At 35.2% G+C, this 27346-nt stretch overlaps 1 protein-coding gene across 3 annotated transcripts in view; it reads left to right on the forward strand.

Moving 5' to 3' along the window:
- Positions 1–27346, forward strand: part of Sema3a (semaphorin 3A) — a 454588-nt gene that overhangs the window by 390979 nt on the left and 36263 nt on the right. For all 3 annotated transcript variants that reach the window (XM_051152073.1, XM_051152075.1, XM_051152074.1), the window contains 3 exons: positions 23849–23991; positions 26357–26471; positions 26565–26634. In XM_051152073.1, the coding sequence (XP_051008030.1) occupies positions 23849–23991; positions 26357–26471; positions 26565–26634 (328 nt within the window). The remainder of the gene's footprint in view (positions 1–23848; positions 23992–26356; positions 26472–26564; positions 26635–27346) is intronic.

Raw genomic sequence — 27346 nt, forward strand, 5'->3', positions numbered from 1 at the left:
TGTAACCATGGTGTGACTGGCCTCCCTGACATGGCTCTCAAAAGCTTTCCCTCTGAGAAGACTGAAGCCCGTTTGCAAATTAATTAGTTTCTGGCGGCAGCTTGATTGTTGACCCAGAGTTTGTAGAGTGGAAAAACAATCAGATTAGTGTGCTCAGGGTAAAAGACCAGTGCATACTTGCGTGTGGCTTGCTCGGCTTTTGAAGCTATGAATGGAGGGGAACAAATTCCGTTCTGAGAAGGCTCAGCAGAGGTTAAGTATGATGAGCCTGGAGATCCCCAACTGCAAGGGCAGTGGAATTAAAGGATTTTAGCCAGATAAAGTGGGACTAGGGAAATCGATGCCATTAAAATTCAATGGCAGTTTCGTAAAAAAAAAAAAAAAAAAAAAAAAAAAAAGGCCACTTGTTACATTTTAATCATCATGACTATGAGGAATATTTTAACAATAATATTGAATATTGTGTGTAGGTTTGACATAAATTATTTAAGAACACAGTTCAAGAGTTTTCAAGGTGGAAGGTAATTTATTAGATTCAAGCTGTTGTGATGGTATCTAAATTTTAAAAGTTATAAAATAGCCTATTTTTTCAACGTTAGGAAAACACACACTTAGCCTACTTTAACTATTACTTGAGTATAATCTTTAGAAGCCTTATAAAAATTAATGAAAGACATGAGTCAAAAATGCTGATTAAGGAGGTATATATTCTGCTATTTATTTATAAACATTTTAGTCCTAAAATATTATAGGCATAAAAATATTATCGGTAAACATTCTAAATAAAATGATTGATAATTAAATTTTACTTCAACCAAAATGTATTATACCTATCTTTATAATTTGCCTAACATTTCAAGACATATATAATTCCCTCTTCCTGATAGAAATTGTAGATAACTCCCTAAAGACTATGTTATATATAAAACTTATTACATATATATATATATGTATATATATATATATATATATATATAAAACTCATTTATATCACAACTTAAAACAATGCTAAATCCAGGTGTCATGGGCTACCCAGTGCATTACTGCATAACTCCAGAGCATCTCCCATATTAGATATTACTATAACCAGCTCAAATTAAGCTGGTGGGACTCAATTTTGCTATTTCTTCTTTAACTTATACTTTTACCACTCTGTGGGTGGATTTTTACATATCCCCACTTTGAGCTCCAGGAATGCTCAAAAGCATGTTTATATTTATCACAGGCCCTATCGTCTGGGTTCATGAAGAAAAGAAACTCTTTAATGAATCTGCCTCATAACTCTGGGGGTAAACTGTATCAGTATATATCACAGTCCTCTTAATTCCATATATGAATATGGGAAGAATTCACTCTACGTCTTCAATGTACATATGACTTATTTAAGAGGGGGCAAGCACTATTTCCTGTTGTTTACCTGTGGCTGGGTGAGATAGCCCCTGTGGGTACCTAAAGAAGAAAGTAGTAACGTGGAAATATTGCAGGTGACACACTAATGCTGACAGACGGCACATCCTCACACAGTACCAAAGACAGGCTTAGCTATCATTGATTTTCTTAACCACTCACATTCTTTTGTTTTATTTGATAACTACTTTTGTTATATGAAGCAGTTAGTAAGCTAAAGAGCAGTAAATATTTTGCCTTAAAAATAAAATCATATTGTACTTTACAACATTACCAGGCTTTTTTAATGAAGAATAACCATGGAAAAACTTAAGACAATGTGATTTTAATGTTAATTGAGTTCAAATGTGTACAATATTTATTGCTTTCCTACACCATTGAGATCATTGTCTTTTTTTTTTTTAAGTCTTTTAACATATTCTAGTATGAAAAGATGGTAGCTGCCTATGTACCTCAAGGAAATCCATCTTTTCTGCTTCCTCATACTTTACCTTTTAAATTTATTCCCAAGGACACATTCCTAAGCTTTGGAGTGGCGTTAAGATCCTGGGCTGCTCTGAATATGCTGTCTCATTTGTGCCTTAACCCAGCTAGGCAGGCAGCTGGCACAAACTATGCTCAAGTGCCCCTTCCTCTTAAAACAAACAAACAAATGAAAAAAATGTACCTTTCTCAATTTTATATTTATGAAGATTATTAATTAATGTATATAATCTATTTGGAAAAAGGAAAGATGGTCATCAAACAAAACAAAAAAAAAACCCAATAAAATCCATTTAATGTTAATTGGTTTCAGAACACTTTGGAAAATTTCAGATTTCGCACTAAAAAAAAATTCCTTAATATATCATGTCACTTTGGATGTAAGCTTCTCCCATGAGCTAAGATCTATCTCAGGGAAATGAATATATACTTTTCCTTAGCCTGAGTCTACAAGATTTTTTAATGATGCCCATGCATTCTATGAAAATATATTTACCACCCCTTACCTTCCAAGGAAATGACCTTGAAATTGTTTACATGGTAATATTACTAAGAAGCATCTGTGTATATTAGGGGCTCTTTCAAAGAACATTTCAAGGCACAATGTTTGAGACACCATTTGATTGAAAAAATTAGCAAGTCTCTTTTCTCCCAAGTTCTAAGCAATGTACTGTTTATAGCATGGAACTTTTGTGTTATCCATATGTGTTGCATTTGAAATTGCATACATTTGGTATTATGATTATTTAAAACTTGTTCAAAAACAGTGGTATCCCATGAATATTAATTATAAATTATTATAGTAATTTAATAAATTAAATTGCACAATGTCTTGCATTAGAAGCACAGTCTTCATTATTTTGCATGATGATTTGTTAAAGAATTACTATGTTTGGATTCAATGTAGGCTGATAGCATAAGGGATCCATCAAAACTATGCCTCTTCAATATGTTAATAAATTTGTCTATGTTCATGTAAAGCCAAATACTCTTTTTTGTTCACTTAATGACTAATTAAAAAGGATTCTAGGGTTTCCACATCAAAAAGAGCTGCCCTTTTTATATATCCATAAAATTCTAAGAAGAATATGCACAGAAAATTGGTGATAGAAGATTAATTTTTGTTTCTTTTGAGATCCACACAGCCTGTTTTGCTCACTATATAATATTAAAATTACACAGTTTTGTTTTCAGCTTATATGCTGTTCTAGGATCCGTTCAGAAATTGGTGAATCTTTGTTGCATTGTCCAGAAAAGTTAAGCAGAAAGAAAGCTAACATGAAATTGATGTCAAACTTCCACAGAATTAGTACAACCATATTAAGAAAAATAAATGAACAGTTAGACCTACCTACTAAAAGACAGACCCATTCTGTAATTCAATTTTAAAAAATAGTAGATGCAATGCTTGTTGGCCAACGTCTTTAACCCCAGCACCCAAGAGGCAGAAGCATATATACCACTTTGACTTTTTTCAGTAAGAGGACAGTTTGGTCAACATAACTAGTTCTCAACAGTGTGAATCTCTCTGTCTCTCTGTCTCTCTCTCTGTCTCTCTCTCTCTCTCTCTCTCTCTCTCTCTCTCTCTCTCTCTCTCTCTCTCTCTCTCTCTGAGTGTGTGTGTGTGTGTATGTGTGTATTACTAAGGTAGAAGCAAAATGCACTGATTATGACAAAAACCTTACTTACTTTTGTATTAATTAAAGGAAAATCTTATTATACTACCAAATTGCTTTATTGAATATTATACAAGGTTAGGATGGGTCAACTAGACAATTGACCAATAACATTAAGATTCTGATCAAGAGCCCAGCGTTGGTGGCACAGGCCTTTGATCCCAGCACTCTCGCGGGAGGCAGAGGCAGGCAGATTGTTGTGAGTTCAGTCTCTGCAGCAGCCCCCTCCTCTGCCGGGATTCTTTGCTCCATTGGTCTCCTCCTGGAGCTCCTGACCCCTGGGATCATTCTTTAACAATGTGGTAGAAACTGTTAAGTCATTACTCTTTCGATTAATTGGAATGTTTAAATGTTCGGCAAGATGTGAAGGCACTAGAGAAAACTAAAGTTTTTAAACGACATCCCTTTGTGACTTTGTTAAAAAGAGAAAACAAAAAGAGGAAAGAGAGAATGCAAGGCAAGACAGGTTAAGAAACAATAATGACTATTTCCTAATCAGACTTTTGTGTTTGTCAGACAACTATAATAAACACATCATCAAAATGTAATGTCTATCTTCAAAAGTTGAAATAAATACCAATGAGCTATGACATAGTTCTCTACCTGAAGATTTAGCCTCTAGCTTTGTAACCTAACTTAGGTTATACACACTTGACTGGTTTCTTTCAGGATTAGAGAATAGTGAAACTTTATTGGAACATGTCTTAATTCCCAAAGCTACTCAGATCTTCATTTTGTAACTGACCATATGGTTGTCAGTAAAAACCAATTAAGATACTATGTAATACGATATTATAGAGGTATAAGAACTGCATTCATTAATAATAGGAAGAAAAAAACAGATAATTTGACAGAGATTAAGCTATCAATTTCAATCTACTGTTTATCAATTTTTAATGAGTATCTTCCATTTCTTGAAACTTAGTTTCATCATTTTAAACAGTATTTCCACTTATCTTTATGTAATTAGGTTTATTAGCCACCTTCATTTAGCATTAGCTATTTTTCTCAATTCCTGTTTTTTTTTTTGTTTTGTTTTGAGCTCTTTGTTTGTTTGTTTTTCTGTATCCTTCTACAAAGCCTGGTAGTAATAAATGATCAATCTGTGTTAAGCACCAGTGTGTTACTCTGGGTAATTTCTATTTCCTGCATGCACTATGTACTAACAACATACTAAGACAATCAGAAGAAACAGAGTTGAGTAGGTGAAATCTCAGCCTTCCGGGATAACATCAGAAATTGAACCCTAGAAGTACTAAGCACTTCTATGAGATCATAAGCATGTATTTCTAAAATGTCCTTATACCTAAAAATACAAATAGAAAGTAATAATAGCCAATTCTATATAATAATTTCATATAGAAAGTATCCATTAGTATAGAACAGTTCTAAAAACAATAATTATGCCTAGTCTTTTATGATGCTACAAGTATAAGAAATGTAGCCAGAACATGTTGTTTTAATTTTCCTTCACCCCTTAATAAACACTCAGTATATTATATCAATTAAAACTGTACAGCTAATGAAACACATACATACTAAGAAAAATTTTTTGACAACTAAAATGTTGGCTATGATTATCTCATTATTGTTTTATGTGTTGATTTTAAAGCTTAGACTTACTGTAACAGTGCATGGAACAAATTATTGAACCTCTGATAAGCAATCCTGATAAAAAAAATCTCTCTAAGGAAAGTTATAGGAAAAATTGGAGGATTTCATGATAGTCAACACCTTCTCCCAATGTGCCTTTAGATTAATATGAATTAACCATCTTCCATCAGAATCTGTTCAGAAATAATATTTTCTTTTAAATAATAATAAGGATGAGAAATAGTAATAGTATTTTTAAAATCAAGTATATATATATATATATATATGAAATATAAACATAAGGTCACAAGTATAAACATTATGTTACAACTTAAAATGTTTGTATTTTGATATTCCAATTCAAATTATATTTGCTAGTATGTTGTTAAATATGTTCACTTAAAAGTGACATGTCCTATGAGTGAGCTAACCCAGAAGCAGAGAGACTCAAATAGTATATACTCACTTATATCTGGACACTAGGTCAAGGGGCATGTCTCATGAAAGTTTTCATTTACCAGGAAAGTGGGATAGAAGTGAGGACATGCTAAGGTGAGAGAAATATAGGAGATAAAGTAATAGATGGATCCAGAGGGTTCTAGACACCAACAAGAAGAACACTATGATGGGCAGATCTGGGCCCAGGGGTTCTGCTCCATCTATGGCACCAACCAAGGACAATATGTGCAGTCATCATCAAACCCCTACCCAGACCTAGCCAAGGGACAGGATTTTCTCCACAGTTAAGTGTAGACGGGGGACTGACTTCCCCACGAACTCTGGTGCCCCGTATTTGGCCATGTCCCCTTGATGGGGAGGCCCGATGGCACTCGGAAGAAAGAAAGCAGACTACCAAGAAGAAACTTGATACCCTAGCATCATATTCAGGGGGAGGAGGTCCCCATCAGTCACTGTCATAGGGAAGGGGAATGGAGTAAAAGCGGGAGGAAGGGAGTAATGGGAGGATGCATGGGATGGGATAGCAATTGAGACGTAATATGAATGATTTTATTTTTCAATAAAAAATAGACTCAAAAAATGTGACATGACCAATAGAAGAAACCAAACATTTATTTTTTGATACATTTTATTAATTTATTCATATTACATCTCAATTGTTATCCCATCCCTTGTATCCTCCCATTCCTCCCTCCCTCCCATTTTCCCCTTACTCCCCTCCCCTATGAGTGTGACTGAGCAGGACCTCTTCCCCCTGTATATGCAAAATTCTATTTATTGTAATTCATAGGATACAAAAGTATAAAAAATAATAATGTATTTTAAATAATAAAGAAAAGTACAAAAAGAGACTAGAAAGTACAAAAAATACTTAGTGTGTAACATGAATTATTGTTTCTGAAGAAAAAATAAAATCTTTCAGATTAAACAGGGCATGAAATAATTGCTTTCTGCAATATCAAATTACTTCAAAAATTGTGCTTGGCATGTTTGCCTTCAATTTCCTTTGCCACCTAATTAGACAATTTTTTAAAAAATCAAAACTATTATTGCCTCTTAAGAACAAAAGCCATAGAAACTGCTAATTATATTGCAGTTAAGTGTGATTTTCTGCTGAGATCCTGACTTTCTGGTATTTTTGAGAACATTTTTCTGATCAGAAAATGATAGAAGGGCTGAACCATCTCTGGTGCTGTAATCAGAATAATTAAGCTCTAGCTATAACAACACTCAAGCTATTACGAAGTTGCCAAAGCACTTGTCAACTGAAGGTGACCTAAATCTTTCCTGGTCCCTGAATCATTACTTCTTATTATAAAGCAAGCCACATTCTCTCATGGATATCTTTCTTATAGTCAAGGCGGCCTGGGCTCCCGCATCTAGGAAGGCAATGTCCCTTGCCAGTGTTGAACTATATAATGAATCCGTAGACTCTGGCTGCCCTGGGAAAAGGGTACACAGGGCAAGCATAACTTCTACAGCTGTCACAAACAGTCTTCACATTCTCACAGAAAAAAAAAAATGAGATTACGTATGCAGAAAGGTTTTAGCCAGTATTTATTAGGATGATGTGGAAAGTAGTATTTATTTATGAATGTGTGACTCAAAAAACCAGTTTTGCTATGTGAATTACTTTCACGGAAATGTTGTGTTTAGAAATTAAATGTATGCCTATATTTTAAGTGGCTTATGTTGGCCCTTCATGCTGTGTTGCTTATTTACTTTGCTTGTTAATTTGGGACACAATTACTCTTCATCAACCAGTTTGTCATTGGATCACGTACAAGATATATGATCAAGAAAATTGAATGGCACTGTTATGGAAGAAGTAAGCATAGACAAAGATGGAAGAGATTTCTAAGCCATTCGTGTTTAATACTAAGGATGTCAGTGCTTGACCAAAAAATGCTAAGAATGAATATATTAATAAGCACATGACGAACTAAGTACAAGTAAGATATTAATTCTTACATTATAAGGATACTTCTATAATAGGCCATATCTTCACTTAAATATTGAAAAAAGAAAGTATATGGATGCTATCTTTTGTTCAAAGTTTAAAAATAAGATGAATTATTTTTAAGTTGCTGATTTAAACACATTGACTAAGATTGCAGATTTGGGCCCAGGGGTCCTGCTCAAACTAAGGCACCAGCCAAGGACAATACAGGAGGTAAACTTTAAACCCCTTCCCAGATCTAGCCAATGGTCAGAATAATCTCCACAGTTGAGTGGAGAGTGTGATACGACTTTCTCACGTACTCTGGTGCCTCACATTTGACCATGTCCCCTGGAGGGGGAGACCTGGTGGCACTCAGAGGAAGGACAGCAAGTAGCCAAGAAGAGACTTGATACCCTATGAGAATATACAGGGGGACGTAATCCCCCTCAGGAACAGTCATAGGGGAGGGGAATAATGGGAAAATGGGGGGGGGGGAGGAATGGCAGGATACAAGGGATGGAATAAACATTGAGATGTAACAAGAATAAATTAATAAAAATAAATAAATAAAATAAAAAAAATGTTTTAACATGATATGAGGGAATAATGAACACAAATTGAAGTTCTTAATTCACAGAGGAGCACTGTTAATCCAAGCGAATTATTACAATTACTTTTAAAGCTACATATGCTTATCTGAGCAGTATCTCAACCTTTGGGGGTCTCTGTTTTCAGTCTTAGAAGTGAATTAAATATGGCAAACAAAGATGAAAGGAAGTGCTTAACTGTTGTTTTTCCTTTTCAAAGGATTTAAACCATAGTTGTACTCTGTCTTCTTGGTGTGCTAGGTGTGTGTGTGTGTGTGTGTGTGTGTGTGTGTGTGTGTGTGTGTGTGTGAGTGCATGTGCCCAGGCACACATTATTTGCTTAATTAATCATGGAAACATAGAAAAAAATGAATCACACACTTATTTAATAAATCAGAGTAAGCAGACTGTCTAAAACTGTGATGGATATTCTGGCAAAGGAAATAAAAACGTGCTTTAATTTTAAATGAGGTGAGTTAGGAAGTGTCATGTTTCTTGAAACTCTACCAAGTTTTCTCTAAGGGATGGTTTTAGTACTGTCATTGATTAAGTACAATTATATGAATTCCCTCTTATCATGGAGCTTTCTAAACAGGGAGTACTATTTTCATAGGAATAAAGGTTTGCCAACATGCTTCTCCTCAAGTTCAAAGTTATTTTTAATTGTATTTTTATTAAAAAATTACTTTGTGATCTTGCACTCCATTTGCTGCACAATATTGCCTTTAAAGCAGAATATATTGTATTAATCTCACATATAAGAACATGATTATCTTTTCCTCCAAACATTAGTGATTCTATTGAAACTTGGGGGGGGAGTATAAAGTATGACTTTAGTCTTTGAAATTCTTAAATAAAATAAAAATCAATGCCCAAAAGTAACTTGAGTGTGCCTTCAAACATTGTAAAATAATTTAATTTTTTCTTTCTAGAAATTACTTACTGCATGAAATTCTATTTTATTTGATCAAATCACTAAACCATTTCATCTAATCGCATACTACTTTATACTCAATATAACTCAAAAGCACAGCGTGACCAGTGAAAGAATACTTGAGGACAAACGTGCACATTCATGGCATGAAGTTAGTTACTGAAGGTCTAATAGATTTATATATAGCATAATGCAGCTTCCTGCAGGTAAGAAGGCATAAATATGTAGAATTATAAGGCAAGTAAACATTATAGTTGAGGTAACATGATTATGTACAAAGTTATCAAAATAATTCTCCTCTGTTGTAAACCATGGTGTCTGAATGATTGTACACAATGTTCTTTAAAATGTCAGCCATCACATGTCACTCAGATAATCTGCTGAAAAAAAATCATTCCAAAATACAAGGAGTAAAAGCATAATTATGTCATGCCTAGAAAAGCTGTTGAGGAGTTTCTTGGCTTATTGATAGTTAGTACCCAAAAGAAACAAAACCAAAAATTCCATACAAGATGAGAAAAGAGAGCCTAGACCAAAGCTTAGAAGACAGTAACTGCAAGGTATCAAACCATAAACAGTTACATCAAAATTTTTATCTGGACTTTGATATTTCCTTTTTAGTACCATAAGAATGCTTAAAATCCATCTTGTACTAAGCCCTGTGATCCTGCAGTTTACTGTGTTCACCATAATGGAAAACTAATCCTAGAACAACATGATAAGAATAAGTAAATTAACAGATTTAAAATTAAAAATAAACATTACAAATCTTAATTGTTAAAAAAAAAAAGAAAACTCCACAACTGTTACATATCACTAATTTCTTTTTGAGAACTGATTTGAGCACCTGGCAAGATATATTATGCAAACATGCTTTTTGGAGGCCCATGGTATAGTTCAGTGCTAAAACAAATGTGTAGTATATATAAGGCCATAAGTTCATAACTCATCATAAAAAATCTGTTTATATAAATAGTGTTAAGACAATATTTAAGCAAATATGAAGTGATGTTTTTGTTAATTTATATTATTTGAATTTGAATTATATTATTTGAATCTGTTAACTATGGTCTAGTTAAAATTGAACCAAAACAATAAATATAGATTATATTATACTGTTCAATAACCATGATGATTAAATTGATAATTAATTTCAATCTTCTTAGTTTTATCTTAACTCTTATAAGTTCTAAGTAAACTTTTGCTGATAGTAGAAAATAAAATGTTATTTTTGTCTCTGGAGTCATATAACCCTTTATCTAATATTTCAATGTGAGGATTCCAAGTAGAAAAAAATTAAAAACAGCTTAGACCTCTCCCTATATTTTTACTGATTTTGAGATTATTCTGTATCCTCTCTATATTCATGCACCAGTCTCCATTCATCAGTAATCTTTCTTTTTTAAAAAATGAAGCTAATGTAGTTTCAGTACTTCTACATATTATGAGATAAAATTTACATCTAGTTAAATATCCCAACATATGTATGCTGTTCAGAATGCTGACAAGTGCTATGCTTTGTGGTCTTTACATGCTTGATTTTTTTTTAAGTGGCAGAAATTCCAAAAATTCCATACAAGATGAGAAAAGAGAGCCTAGGCCAAAGCTTAGAAGACAGTAACTGCAAGGTATCAAACCATAAACAATAACATCAAAATTTTTATCTGGACTTTGATATTTCCTTTTTAGTACCATAAGAATGCTTAAAATCCATCTACTACTACCAAAAAATGTAGTAAGGAGAGTGGTAAACATAAAGTGGACATAAATATATTAAATAATGGTGAAGTATTATCAATGCTAGAGATAGTTTTTATTTTGATATGAATAAAAGCATTACCAAAAAACATTGCTAGAGTGAAAAACTTATGAAACAAAATCAAGACACAAAACATAGATATAAAATGTCTTTAAGACGTTGTTCCAAAGTAAAGTTGATAATAAGATGGCAGTTGTGAAAGAGAAGTTGGCAGGCTTCTGTGGTTCACAGTGGGGCACTGGTAATAAGAGCTGTCTGTAAGGAGGAGTAGGCTGGGGAAGGTGAACATGGTGAGTTATTTTTAAACAAATAACCACATGCGTATGATCAAATATAGTTGACAGTCATTCCGTGCCATGGATGAACAGGGCAGGGAATTGGGGATTAAGTTAGAATACCCAAAATAATCTGTGGAGAAGGAAAGCAACACTTCCCCCTGTACACAGGCAAGTTTCAATGGTTTCCTTCCTATGTAATTTTTAATCCTTCACAGATTTATGCATGCATACGTAACTTTGATTACACCAAATGCAATTTAAAAATGAACAGGAGACGACTAAGTACACTCACTGTATAAAGCAGTTTTTGACAAGTTGATCCTGTGGCCCACATAGATCTTATGTGGCTAAGAATCTGTTTATTTAAGGTCTAGCGCTACAGGTGAAGTTTTGTCTCTCTTAAGCCATTTTTCTTGTCATGTACATATGGAGAATAATGCCCACACAGTCTTGCCTAGCTTCTGATTTATTTTAATAGCTCCCTTCTTTGTGTCTACCTCACTCTTCATTTGTGACAGAGTCTTGGTGTGCTTCTGTGTCTTCAATTTTCCATAACCATCTTAAAGAATCCATTTGCCAATTTCTGTAATACTCTTCTAAATTCAGTTCTGTTGAGGGGAAAATGTAGCTTAATAATAAAACAGAAGCAAATTAAGGTAACAATCAAAATAGTCCTTATTTCAATAGCATTTACTAAGTGGAATTTTCCTAGCTCTGGTCATCTGTTTAATCATTGTAACATCCCCATGTTTTCACTTTATGGATGAGATTTCAAGACAGGCACTGAGCTAAGCTACTGGGCTAGCATGCAGTTCTACCACCAGCTACTAAGTGAAGGCAGACCACTGGCTTTAAGGCAATTATATAATAGTGCTCAGTAGAGTTCAAATGGTATCTTAAAATAAAACCTTGAAACAACTAGGGGAGATCCTAAGGTAAATGGTGAACCTTGCCTGGCTGAGGTCTGTGAAGAGGCAGAGTATACACCACTGCTGAAGGTAGGATAGGAGGACAGCAAACGCACTTGTAAAATTTTCAGGAAATGTTTTTGGAAGGTAGAAAATGGACGTTCTAAACATTGCCACAGGTGACAGTAGGAGGGAATTAAAGAAAGAAAAATTTTGGTCTCTGGCATGCTAGGGTAGTAGGGCACAAGGGAAGTAAACTGGAATTCTATTTGGATGGTGGATAATTGTATGATTTTTTGAAATATATTTTGTTAATTTATTCATATTACATCTCCATTGTTATCCTAACCTTGTATCTTCCCATTCCGCCCTCCCTCCCATTCCTCTTACTCCCCTCCCCTATGACTGTTACTCCCCTGTATATGCAGTGTATATTCCCCTATATATCCCCCCTGTAAATCCACCTCCCCCTGTATATGCTCATAGGGTATCAAGTCTCTTCTTAGTAACCTGTTGTCCTTCCTCTGAGTGCCACCAGGCCTCCCCATCCAGGGGACATGGTCAAATATGGGGCACCAGAGTTCATGTGAAAGTCAGTCCCCACTCTCCACTCAACTGTGAATAAGGAATTCCCAAAATTTGTGGACAAATGGATTGAACTAGAAATGATCATAATTAGTGAGTTAACCCAGAAGCAGAAAGACTCAAATGGTATATACTCACTTATATCGACACTAGCTCAAGGAGCATGTCCCATGAAAGTCTTCACTACCAAGAAAGTGGAACAGAGAGGAAGACTTCCTATTGGGACTCTAAGTGAGAAAAGCATGGGAGAATGGAGAAATAGAAGGCTCCAGAGGGTCCTAGAAACCTACAAATAGAGCATTATGATGGGCAGATCTGGGTCCAGGGGTCCTGTTCAAACTATGACACCAGCCAAGGATAATACATGCAGTAAACTTCGAACCCCTACCCAGATCTAGCCAATTGAATATCTTTTGATGACGTCTGTATTTTCCAGTCCACGGAAAAGCATCATAATCTGTGCAAGTTCACAAATGCACCACGTTAACATAGTCTTATGACAACTGGAAAGCAGAGAGACTGGAAGAGTGCAAGCTCTGAAAAGGGTAGACCAGTATGTTTCAGAAAGGCGGTGGCTAACAGCAAGGGTCTGAATTAATAGAAAAGATACTTCCCATTTCCAAGGAGGCATCAAGTGAGAAAAGGTTCAAAGTGGAGATTAATGTGAGTTGACATGTATGGCTGAAGGCATGACACTCCTTGGTGATGGTTTTGATAACTTCACATGTTTATGCTAATAAGTCCAATATCCCAAAGGCTTTCACTTCCTCTGCTGTTAATTTCCCTTTGGATGAGGTATGCTGCAGACATCTGCACTGGGTGTGGCCATTTAGCTCAAATAATCCTAATGGGTTACAGTAGAAACTGGTGAGCTTTTCCACCAGCTTTTCAGTAATATCTAAATCAAGTACCTTAATTCATACAGTACAACAATTAGCTTTAATGTACAACTTAGAGCACACAGTAGAATAATAGGTCTGGACAGTTGATGAGGCTTGAGGTTCGAGAAAGGGCTTGGCCCTGTTCACATTCTGTCAGCTACTAGCTTGTACTTTGACATCTCAGATATCTTAATCTCTGCGGCTGAGTGAGTATTGGAATGATGTGCATTCCACACAGGAAGCCATACAACCAGCGCTACCTGTCGCTTTCGTTTACATCCTCTCTCATTTTTCTTTTGGAATCCTTCCTTCCCTCTCCATGATGTGACTGACCTTAAACCTCTCCTGGCCTTAAACTATTCCATGGGCTGCTCAGAGCTACCCAGCCAGCTAAGCTTCAAAACCTTTTCCAGGCCTGTTCCTTGGCAGCCAGATGATTCTCTATTCCAGAGCCAAATATGATATATCTACTCTGCTCATGCTGTTAGCAAGGAATGTGGGGATGACCTTAAGATACATACCATACATTCTCAGTGTTCTGTGCCCTGGCCCTGGTCTGTTGGTTCTTGGGGACTTTTGTTTGTCCTTCAGGATGAATCTAAAATAAGAAAGCAGTCACTATTGCTTGCAATTCTGGCTGCTGCCTGTCCTTTCTGATGGCTTTTCTCTCTCCCCAACTTCCCAGCTAGTTACTTGGTAAATGTTTTAATTCTGGAGGCTTCAATGCTGCAAACAATAGAGTTCTGCCCATTAAAGGATTTATGATGAATCTGCTTCTCTCAGTTGTTCCTAACAGCTTTATAGCTTCCTTATCAGCCAGTGTGTAATTCAACTTGCTTTGCCAGCTGTAAAAGTTTATGTTACCATTAACTTTTAAACATTTATTCTTTATAGGATATTACAGAGTTTTATAAACACCCTATAAATTAATAGCCACTAACAGTTTTGAAAGCCCATGGAATGCCTCAGACAGACATAGGCAGAATTATGTTATCCCCTTTTAAATTCTCCAAACATTTCTAATTTCTGAGTAAACTGAGGCTAGTTGACATTAACTCACACTTTGGACTTAGAGGGAGAGCAGGGTCTTCATATGTAAGTCAGGCTAAACTGTGATATCTTATGTAGCCTAGGTTAGCCTTGATTTCATGATCTTTCTGCTTCAGCCTCTGAAATATTGGTGTTTTAAGTCTACACCACCATATATGGCCCTAATTGATATGTTTTAACAGTAAAAACTTAGTGATTTAAAAAAAAAAAAAACATAGTGTCTATTTTTATTGAACTTTTCACACAGAAGACACTGCATCTGAATGTCCGTGGTATCACATTTAAGATATTTAACTCCCAGCGTACCTCAAAGATGATGAGCATCAAAGAACCTCCTTATGGAAATGGCTTCAAATGTGGCAAACAAACCACTGGGGAAAATGTCCTCATTTCTACCACAGACAGAATTCTGCCTAAAACAGGGCAAGCTTGGATGCAGGAAGAGTTGACGGCCAAACTCTGCCAAGACAGGATAAGCAAGTCCTCAATAGTTCCTGCCTCAAAAATATGTATGTCAGATATATTAGGGCCAAAAGGCTGAAAATATTGCTCCAATGTTATAGAGAGTTTTGTGTGACTGTTCAGGCAGCAAACTGTCTCTGTCATCTTCTCATTTGGGAAGCTGCTAACAGGTTCTCCTGGTATACTCAAATAATCTCTTTTATTCCTTCTCATGTCTCTGATAGGTTTGAAAACCAGGTAGCTTAGTTTTACAATTAAGCTTAGTTGTTTAAGGGTTAAGATGTTTTTAGGTCTAGACAAATGTTTTAAATTGATAAAGATGAAATATGATAGATATTGATTTACATTCAGAATGTTAGACACACCAAGATGGGAAGGATGTTTTCTTCAAGGCTGTCAAATACAAATACTAAGAATGTAACATTTATATAATTCCTGATTGTGTTATGGTTCCTCTTGCTATAGGTAGTTTATTGTATATACATGTAATAATATAAATATATATGTAAAAATAAAAATGTTTAACTAAAAAGAAAATAGGAGCGGGAGTTTCTGTTATGTGAGTCGGCAACATTGTAAGTCCTTGCTTTCTTACTTTTCCTTTCTTATATGGACCACAATTGAGAGAACTGTGTGACTTGGGTTGGTTTTGCTGTTGTTGTTTTTGTTTTTTACAGGCATGTTTTATTCCTGTTTCTCTGCTCAAGAACCATTGACATATTTTCCGTATAAGTGTCTGAGTGTTTCTTGATAGAACACTCCTTGGACCTTGTAGTACTTGTGCAAGAGAGATTAAAATCACTAATTCCATCCATTTTTTATATAAAAATATATATACAATTTATATTCTAGAAAATGACCAATAACTCTCTTTAAAATGCACAGATACTCTGAAACTCTAATTAACATTTATATTAACTCATTTTTAGAAAATAATTGCCCCAGTTGATGGGCTGGTTGAAGTTAAAAGTCAGTCAAAATTCTGGCCAAAAGGTGGACAAACTTCATATTCAAATTTATTCCAATGCTGAGAGCATCAAAACTGTTCATCATTTAAATAGGCTAAAGCTTTCACGTGAATCATAAAGGTAACAACACAGCACGTGGCCTGTGCCAAGTTGTCATTTTCATTAAGTGTGAGATCGCACCTGAAGGACAGCTTAATTTGCAGCTGCTAAAAATATTTCAACAGAGTGGTACTGTTACAAATGACAGGTGGTGCCAAATGTGGATTTCGCAAGAACTGCCATCTGTGGGATGAGACATGGAAGAATGTCAAGGGGGTAGTGAAGGAGATAAAGATGAAGAGAAAACAGTGTTGTATTTACACAGTATTTATTGCCATTAACGAGACTAAAGATTCCATGCTTCACATAACAGCATTGGCCCAAGATTAATAAATACGATTATTTATTCAGCTTCTACCATGTGCCCAAGGCATTGCAAAAAGTACCACAGTATCTGTAAAGACAAAGTCCCTTTGCCAGAGGCACGCCATTTAAGCTACCCAAATGAGAGAATGTTTTCCAATTCTATTTACCTTTCATGGTGTTTATATTGAAGTTTTACTCTTGTGAGATTCATGCACTTTGATCTTGTTTGAATGGATCTTTCCATCTTCTTTTGATGTTTAGGTTTCAATATACATTCACATCATCTTCCTGCTTCACATCCCAAGAAATTAGTCCAAAGTGTGTGAGGTTGCCAATTTCCTTGAACCTTATCACCTGGGCTTTTGTAAACTTCACAGAGTAAAGAACATTTCAATGTGAAAGTGGCTAGTGAAGCTATAGCTTTATGTTACTAAGAGATCTGTATACTTATGTTTGTTAGTTTTAATGTACTTGGCCACAGTGAAATCAAGAATTCCTATCTGAGGAATGGAAAACGACATTTTCTTTCTGGCTCTTGTGGTTTACAGGATACAGGCTTAAAAAGAAAACCAGCCAATTGGATAATTACCTTTCATTTTTGGGTCCCCATGATGTGAGTAGCTGGACAGAGTAGTGGCTTTTCCGTGAAGACCACAAAAACGTTTTAGATTCCTAAGGAGAGTTCGCAGAATAGTGAAACCGCATATTGGAAGCGACCTGCTAAACTTTTGCCATGGAGGATTTGGTGGCAAAGTAGGCTTGCTGATCCTCAGGACGATGACAATCTTCAGCCTGTAACATTTGTGCTGTTTTTAGCTCATAAAACAGAGGGGCATGTTTTGGATTATTTTAGTCTTATTGATGAAATCTAATTTTGAAAAAAATGACAAACAGATCATTAATTTTACTTCATTAATTATTTAATGCAGAAGAACCAGATCAAAGAATAAAAGCTTTTCCTAGCTTCAAAGAGCATTCACAAGCTTTCAGAAGAGCATTTTGAAAATTCATTATTGTATAATAGCTTTTCAAAGTAGTTTCAGTTAAGGAAGCATGTCTAATCACTTTTATACCCAGAAACCTGAACCTTCTTGAATACATAATAAGTAAGAAAATCATGTCAAAAAGAAAGGAAGCTGTTTGTAGTGGCACATGTTCTTAGGGTATGTTAAAGAAACAGAGCTTATAGTATCATGAGTTCAAGGTCAGCCTTAGTTATACCCATTGGGTCATCAAGATGACTTTGCAAGTAAAGGTGTTTGCTCTCAAGCCTGACACTCTGAGCAAGGTCCATGGGACCCTGTCATGGTTGAACATGAGCACTGGCTCCCACAAGTTGTCCTCTGACCTCCCCTAGGACAGCATAGATGCTTGCAGCTACAGACATGTAGACAGACACACAAAGTACACAGACACAATGTAATTTCATACAGGAAGGAAATGTAATTCTTTCTTCTAATCATTTTATTTCTAAATTAACCAAATCATTTATTTGGTTTTTAATTGCATGTTGTTTTCCACACAATACTCAGCCACAAACAAACAAAAAAATGGGAGCAGCTAAAAGAGAGAAAGAAAACAAGTGATGAAAATAGAGTTTTATATATTCTAATTGTGGTATTTTCACCAGGTGCCAGAGAATGGGTTTACAAACTGTCTTGGTCACTGTTCTACTGCTGTGAAGAGACACCAAAAACATGACAACTATTATTTTAAAGCATATGATTGGAGCTGACTTATAGGTTCAGAGGTTTAGTCCACTCTCATCATGGCAAGAAGTATGGCAGCATTCAAGCAGATGCTGAGGCAGTAGCTGAGAAACTTCATCCTGATCCCTAGGCAGAAAAAGAAACTCTGAGATTCCCCCTCCCCCCTCCCAGTGACACACTTCTTCCAACAAAGGCATACCTCTTAATCCTTTTAATCCTTTCAAATAGTGCCACTCCCTGCTAACTAAGAATTCAAATATATGAGCCACCAGGGACCATTCTTTTTCAAACCACCACACATAGTGACAGCACAATTTCAAGTGAAGGTGAGGACAAAGTGAGAGTAATACACTAAATTTGTGTCCCAGGAGAGAAGAGACAAGAACTCAAAGAAAGATGTAGAAGAAGCTGAGGGGAACCTTCTTGCATATAGAAACTAACAAGAGGGAGTTGAAAATACAAGATAAATACTTGTGATAACTATAAAACTAAGAATCCTGTACAAGAACTCAATGCTAAGAAATGGGCTGGAACAAATATTTTATGTGGACAACACAGCTGAGAAGTGTCAATGTTTTTATTTCCTCAGAGGAAGGGATGAGATAAAAGCCATACACAAGCTGTATGAATACTCAGCTTGGCTAAGCCCAGAGCATTTCTTTCTCTGTTCTAGCAAAGAGAATCTAATATTTGTAAACCCTGACTTTGAAGACTTCAGCTTCCAGCCCCTACACCCAGCAACCTACACCTAGAATGTTTTCAGCCTCTAAGACTTACTGCAGAATAAATTCATTCTTTCTAGTTCTTTCTGAACTCTGGCTGGTTGGTTCAACTCATCAGTTCTGTCTCAAATCTCCTCTCCAAGAGGACAGATTCAAATTGGCTTCTCTCTGCTTCTCATTGAATTGCTCTGCTTGGAATAATTGCCTCTCAACTCCACAAGTTGAACTGCTCTGATTACGTTGACTGTACAAACTGAACAGAACTGAAAGGAGCTGTACATAACTTAACTACACCAAACTTACCTCTCTTTCTTGTCCTGTTCTAAGAATTGGGTATATCCTATCTCTGACTCGCTCGCACTGTCAAATCCTTCTCTGGTGTGGAGGATAATTTCAGGGCAACATTCATTGTTGTAGTTTCTTTTCTATATTGCGTACATTGTGACTAAGGTAATTGGCAGTTCTTTTTGCCACTTCTGTATTGTGGTAGAACACTTACAGTCAAAATTTTTACCTAGTTCAAGCATATATTCTGATCACCTTCGGCTGTAATTGTCATTTTCTCAGTGTGGCATCTGTCCTTGTGTCATCTGTGCTTACTATGACTCAGTTTCCACAGCTCTGTCATATCTATGGCACCAGAAGTTTATTCTGTGGAATGCATTTTGTCAATGGATTTGCACTTATTCCTGTAGCACTGCATAGATGGCTAGAGGAAACAGTTGAGTAGAACAGCTAGACTTGTACAGACAATACCTCTATATAGTAATGACAGCATGGACTGTGTCAGCTAGGGTATGGCTACTCTTCAGCAAAACAGTGGAGAAAAAGTCTTAAAAATCTAAGAAGAAGTAAGCAGTTCTGGTGTTGGGGATGACTATTTAGGGAAAATATTTACATAAAGGCACCCATGATAGTACCACCCAAAATGACAAATGCAGCAGGGAGGCAGCATTTAAAGGCAAGGCCAGGTAAAGCAAATCTGCGATGAAGTATCTGGGGTTAGCACTTTATATTCAAGCCACAACAAAGTCTATACTCGTATCCTCTTTTAGCCAATATCGTTCTAGTCATTTCATCATCTTCATTTCAAATAAATTCAGGTATGGCCACATTTCTTTCATGAGTAATTATTTGTATGTGTGTGTGATATGGGGGAAAAGGCACAAGTCTTTCAGTCTTCAGTGCACTATGCTGAGGTCATGTTCCTTCTCCACTCCATTGGGTCCTTCTTCACACAGTCTCTCTTTATGTAAAGTGACTCTTTTATAACCACTGGTTTATATCAGAAGTTTAAATCAGTCTTAATCATTACTCCATTCACTCAACTTTCTACTAGTGAATATAAACAATCCATCAAGTCTAATTAAAAATAATTGATGCATGTATTTTTTACTTCATCTTCACTGTCCCTTACTCACCCATGTCACTATTCTTCTGTGTTATATGTGGCTGCTTCAGCTTGGTCTACCAGCCTTCCTTCATGCCTTACTGTGCCTTTTCTCTGCCCACTTACACACACACACACACACACACACACACACAAACTTTATTCTTTGAAGAAATCAAAGCAGCAATCTTTCTACATAGTAACATAGTAAGGTTATTGTGTGTCTAATGCTTTGCTGTTTCCTCCCACTGCCGTGAAGAGATATACATCTCTCAGTAGAACTTCATATCCTATATCTTAGCTTTCTATCAACATCTCTGACCACATTTCCTCCATTTTGCCTTCTCCGAGGACACAGTGTTCTCTGTTGTTTCTATCATCTTGTATATATTTTCCTTCTTTGTGAGAAATTCCTTCTTCCTCACAGCTCAACTTCTGAGAAAAAAGTAAAAGCCATCTCTTTATTGTACTTGTAAAAGCCATCTCTTTATTGTACTTTTAAACTTGTAGTTTGACTCCTTCTAGAGCAGCTTAAGAATTAGAATATTTTTCTGGTTGACTTTGGTTGATTGTAGTCATCAGGGGACAAAAAATACTATCACAGTACCCTGTGATCTTCAACAATCAAAAGAAAGAGGAGATACTTAGGAACAAATCTACTTGAATCTCAAATTGAAAATACAATGTGTGTATTCATTGTCATAAAGCTACATGATAAAAAAGTATTTTCAAAGTATAAAAGTGGTGAAATAAGTATAAAAAAATTGCATCGTAACTATAGATGCTGGTTTTCTTAAGTTGAAGTTTAGTCAGGAGAGTATATATTCTATATTACTTTACTTTCCCTCTAAAATGTATTAATTTAATTATATTCTTACAAACATAGATTTAGCCTAAGCCTTAGAATCAAAATAGATTATTTTCTACATGAAGGAATCTAACTAAAGGTAGTTAAATTTAATGACTTTAAATCCTTTGTTAGTCCAGTATTTATGGAAACAACTGCAGCAGTTTGGAAGGTGACATTTGACCAACTTTTTCATCGATTTCTCTAGCATTAAAGCAGAACAATGGGCAGGTTTTCATTGTTTTCTTATACCTGCCTTAAATGCTGATTCCCAGGCTCAGTGTAAGGCTTTGTTTATCAACATGGCAATGCTAATTACATATTTTGTAACATCACATGTAAATACTTAAAGTTAAAAATACTTGCTTTTTGTATAAACTATTTATGATAAACAGGATGATAAAACCCCATTTTAAATACCTCAATTTAAAGTAAAACCACTTTGAAAATTAAGCATCTGAACTCTGAAAGGAAAACAACTTGCCAAAGATAACATAAAAATTACAAGTGACTGATTCAGAATATTTTATAGTTTTTTCACATGTGATTTACACACACATATACACACACACACACACACACACACACGTTTTTCAGAGTTGAACCTCATCAATAAAGCAGTGACTGTTGGTCTGTTACAGGAAGTCTTACTATGTCAAACTAATTTGCTTGCCATTCCTCATGAGGCATGTGTATATAAATATATAAGGCATATGACTGAGTAGAATTTTATACACTAAAGCAAGTTTACCAATAATTATTAATTTTAAAATGATTTGTTATTGTAAGTCTTTATGGCTTCTAGCACTAGCTGATTCTATTTTTCAATGAATACTATATTATTCTTGGTCACTGGAAATATTTCACATGTTCTACATTGCTTAAAAAGTCTGTATAATTAGCCTGGAATGACGAGGTATGCTTCTTTGTGCAGCACACTGAGGAGCGTATTGTACCAGAGCAAACCTTAGAAGATCTCACAAGTGACAAACCCATGGTAATGGTGATTATTTAAGATGTTAGATCAAGACTGCAGCACATGGATTTCACATAGATAAAGTTAATTTCATGGTTTTCTCATTTTCCTGGTCTCTTAAATATGGTGCTAGACTACACACACACACACACACACACACACACACACACACACACACACACACACACACATAAAACCATTTTTACAATGATAACATAATTGACCACCAGTGTAAAGTTAGATTACTTCACTAAATTAAATGTATGTACTATCCGAACCATGATTTCTATACGTTGAACACAACTTCTTAGCATACTGCATGATCACAGCTTGAAACTATTACCCAATTTTAGTTTATGGGAGACACAGCCATATCAACTCATAATTTACAAAAGTGTTTTGAAGGAGGGTCTCAGGAGATTGCTGACATAGTTTCTGCTATTATTAGTAGATTCTGCATATCATTTCCCCTTTATTTTCCTTCTTCACAAATAACTCTTGATTTTTATCAGTTTTAGGCTGTAGTTTAAACTTAGAATTTTTAAATGAACAAAATGTGATGAATTTTGTACTTATGGGTGGAGGGGAAAGACAGGTTAAAACAAGTTTACATAAGAGAGACTGTGAAACAGACACATACACATTCACATGTGTGCTTGTGCACACACACAAACACAGAGAGAGACAGAGACAGAGAGACAGACACAAAGACAGGCAGAGACAAAGAGAGAGAGACAGAGACAGAGACATAATGAGAATCAGTCATATAATACACTCAACAGTGTTGCGGGAAGTATATAAAATAGAATAAATAGAGACTTACCAGGAGCAGGGTGTCAGTACTTCACATAATAAGATGATATTTGAGGAAAGACCTAAATAAAGCAGGATCTGTAGAATTTGAGCCTGAGATTGGCTGAAGGCAGAGTTTCCCTGGGGAATAAGCTCCAGAGCAGAACAGAGTGAATAAAACATGTTTGAGAAGCAGGACTAGCACTGGCATTTGCTGTCCATGGGAAAGAACAGTATGCCACAGAAAACATGTGTCAGTTATCACAGCACAGGAACAGGCCCTGGTTATGTTAAGGATTCTGTATTTTATCATAAATGAGTGATGAAGAACATGGGGTGGCTGGAGACAAGCATTTTGGAGCAGAGGCTTGCTCTGGTTGATACATGAAGAAACATGGAAGGTAATAAACTTGGAACAGACAACTTGAGAAACTGTTTAATGATCGGGTTTGGCAACGGTGGCCTTGGAGGTGTGATGTGAAGTGATGATGTACAGAGATAAGGAGCCAAAGGAGCCTCAGAGGCCACCCTATTTGTGTGAGTAGTCTAATGATGTTGCCATCTTCTGAGTTGGGAATGGGAACAAGAAGTTCTATTGCTTTATACAGATTTAACCCTTGGCCCCACCCACCAGGCTTTGATGGTAACAGGAAGCAACTAACCAGTCATTTTCTATGTGTTTATACAAGAAAGAGGAAATAACAGCATACAGCAGCAAGAAATACATCATAATGATCAAAATTGCCAAGGATCTTGATAATCAATAATTCACTTGTTCTACATGGTTTTTGTAACCCATGCCTAAGACTCTGAAAAAAATAGTTAATCTTTTGCTGAGATCATATATGTATTATATACATATAATATAATTCATAATGGACAGACATCATATGCAGTGGGCCAAAAAATTGAGATAATCAAGGAAATATTAGTTTCTTAACATATCACAAAGTAGTCAGAAGGAAGTAAAAACAAACTCTGTACACCATTATTGTTCATTAAATTGCAGATTAATAAATATGATGTTTTTCTCAGATCCTAGATTCATCAGTGCTCATCTCATCCCAGAGAGTGACAACCCTGAAGATGACAAAGTATATTTTTTCTTCCGAGAAAACGCAATAGATGGAGAGCATTCTGGAAAAGCAACACATGCTAGGATAGGTCAGATATGCAAGGTGAGGTAAAGCAAAAAGCATACAGGATTTCACTTTTTATTTTCCACTTAAATGTATCTGATGGTGATAATCAAGTGTTAAAATGATTGAAAATTATATTACGATTAATTGCTTTCAATAAAGTCAGAAGGTTAAGCACACAAATAGGGATATGATTAGAGACTTGGACGTAACATTACAATTACGTTCATTATTTTGTTGGGACTCATGGAGTATAAAGTATTTTCTCATATGCATAAGTATAAAAGAATATAACCTCTATATTTTCAGATCTATCCATTTCTCACACTGCTAAGTTTTAAATGGATATTTGGTATCAAAATACAGATAACGCTCTGAATATTGAAAGAATATTAGGGAAGCTTATTTTTTAAATTGATAATTATATCATACACAGAGGTTCTTTGTTCAAACGCATTCAAATGACTGAATGAGGTGCTCTGATACTTATTTTTCTGGAGGACTAAGTGTGCAATATCATATAATATTACACGGAAGTGTTATAAAAGGAAAAATACGATGGTGTCTTTCTGATCTCTTCCTTATTACATTATGATCTAATTATATAATACAACTGATTTCTAGAAAATCTTCTTTGATTATTTGGAAATATAGAACAATATTTAAATGAATCAGACATTTTATAAAAATAAATGATTTTAAACTATTAGCTATAGTATTTGAAAAAAAGCTTTATAATATAAACACCATATAAAAAGAATATAAATTGATGTTTTAACTTAAGGAAACTCTGTTCCTGCAATGGATATACATAAAAATTATTTTTAAATATGTTTGTTTGGTTTGTTTTGTTTTTTTGAGACAGGGTTTCTCTGTGTAGCCTTGGCTGTTCTAAACTCACTTTGTAGAACAATCTGGCCTCAAACTGACAGTGATCCACCTTCCTCTGCCTCCTGAGTGCTGGGATTAAAGGCGTACACCACCATGCTCAGGTATTTTTAAAGATATTATTTCCTAGTAAATATAAACCTTTGCAATATGATTCACTGTTACATTTACATTATATTAAAATTACATTTTTAGCATTAGTAAGTCATTTTCAAAATATTTCCTATGGAATATTTTCTCAACCTACTTGTAGAATTGTAAAACAATTTTAGAATGTATAAGTTGGTTCAATACAGCAAGCTGTTACAGTGTTTAGTTTTAGTGGCATGACGTGGTTATAGACTTACTGTCAGTGAAGATAAAAAGGAACGTGTTCTTCATCCATACATTAGAGGCCCACGAGCAGCCCAGAGTCAGGCTATGGAGGCCAGTAAAATTCAAAGAAAAAGCAGGCTCAGTAAGAAGAGGGCAGGATAGCCTAACCCAGAACAATCAGTTAAGAACTGTCCGTGAGTATATCAAGCCTCTTCTTGGTAGTCTGCCATCATATTCAGGGGGAAGCGGTCCCCCTCAGTCACAGTCATAGGGAAGAGGAATGGGTGGAAACGAGAGGGAGGGAAGAATGGGAGGATGCATGAATGGGATAGCAAATGAGATGTAATATGAATTATTTTATTTTTCAATAAAAATGTGTTAGAAAAAGAATTTCTGTGAAATGATAGTAGCAGAGTAGAAGACAAATCTTTTAAAAGTAATTTAATTGCAAAATGATTTACAATTTACAGCATAACATTTTAACATCTAAAAATGGATAAATCGAGCAAATTGGTACATGTTTTAAATCATACATTTTTCTATATGGTGACAATGCTTAAAACTCTTTCTTAACAATTTTTTAAGACTCACATTAAAACTACCTGTAGAGGTCATGCTGTAGATCTCTTAACACTTTTCTTCCCATCTCTCCAAAATTTTCTAACCTTTGGCCAATGGTCCTCAAATCCTACCTATCTCCTGGTCTCTGTAGATCACCATTCCAGAGACTGCTTTTGTCAGTTCAAAATTTTAAGTTCAATTTTCATGAGGTCATGGGATATTCATATTAATGTAACCAGACTAAATTCATCTAGCTTGTCCTCTGGTTTAATCATGTCAAATAGCTAAAGAGCATTTCATTGCATGTGTATTCAAAATTAGTACACTCTCATTAATTGGCAAAATGTGACATTTTTGAAACAGGAAATTTCTTTTTCTGAACTTTGAATCAAAGATTTGAGCAAATATACAATAAATAGGATAATAGGTCATATAAGTCATTCAGAATGGCTATGGAAATTTTAAGAAATGAAGATTGGGAAACTTCTTGGTTGCAAGGAAAGATGCCTTCTAAAAATCAAAAACGGGAGAAAAATGAGGAATTACATTCATGTGTCTGAAGTTAATAAATGGGAAATAAAGACATATTTGATACTACTTTGCATGCTTGTGCTATAACGTTACTTTTATTGCCTTTCAGAATGACTTTGGAGGACACAGAAGTCTAGTAAATAAATGGACAACATTTCTGAAAGCACGCCTGATTTGTTCTGTGCCAGGTCCAAACGGCATTGACACCCATTTCGATGAACTGCGTAAGTGGCTGATGTTTGATGCATAGGATTTGCGCTTAGCATTTGTAAGAACTATAAACAAATAGAACCTTTTCTAATTTTGTTTTCAAACAGAGGATGTATTCCTAATGAACTCTAAAGATCCTAAAAATCCGATTGTCTATGGAGTGTTTACAACATCAAGGTAAATGGCTTTTTATTATCGTTCTACATAAAATAAAGGGGAAATAGTGTCATCTGCAAGGCAGACTTAGTTCTGTCAATTACCTGGTTTTGATAAATAGAATGATAGGAATAACTGGCCCAGTTCCTCACTTTGGCTGCTGTGTAATGGTTACCCTCTTAGAAATACAACATATTTAATCCCTTGAAGAGTTCAGATAGCCAAGACTGTTACTTAAGATTATACCTTGTTTGTTTGGGAGTTTAAAAATAGTGTAATGTGGCATTCCATACGCCATTATATGTTCCTTTAGAGTACCAGTTTTGGCTTTTAAAGTGATTTCTTAAACATTCTTGATGTTCTGATTATGTTCTTTCTTTAGTAACAATTCTTGTGGGTTAAACAGAGTTTTTAGTTTTTATTTCTTTATGATGTCAAAACCAAATATTCATTCAGAGGTGATCATTCATATCTGTTTTTCTTGTTCAGCTTTAATAGTTTATATTTGATATGAGTGTATATATTTAATAAATATCAAATATGATTTCACACACTTTGGCCAAATTATCATTTATTCCTCTATACATTGATGAAATACATCAATGAGCTCAAACAAATACCAAATAATATTTGTGATTTCAAAGAATTTATGTTTGATTTGATCATTAACATCTGAAGCATACTAAGTGCAAGCCAGTCCGTTGCCAAGCGATAAAAAAACAATTTATGCTCT

Source organism: Acomys russatus, chromosome 10 (assembly GCF_903995435.1).
Source record: "Acomys russatus chromosome 10, mAcoRus1.1, whole genome shotgun sequence".
Classification (NCBI taxonomy): domain Eukaryota; kingdom Metazoa; phylum Chordata; class Mammalia; order Rodentia; family Muridae; genus Acomys; species Acomys russatus.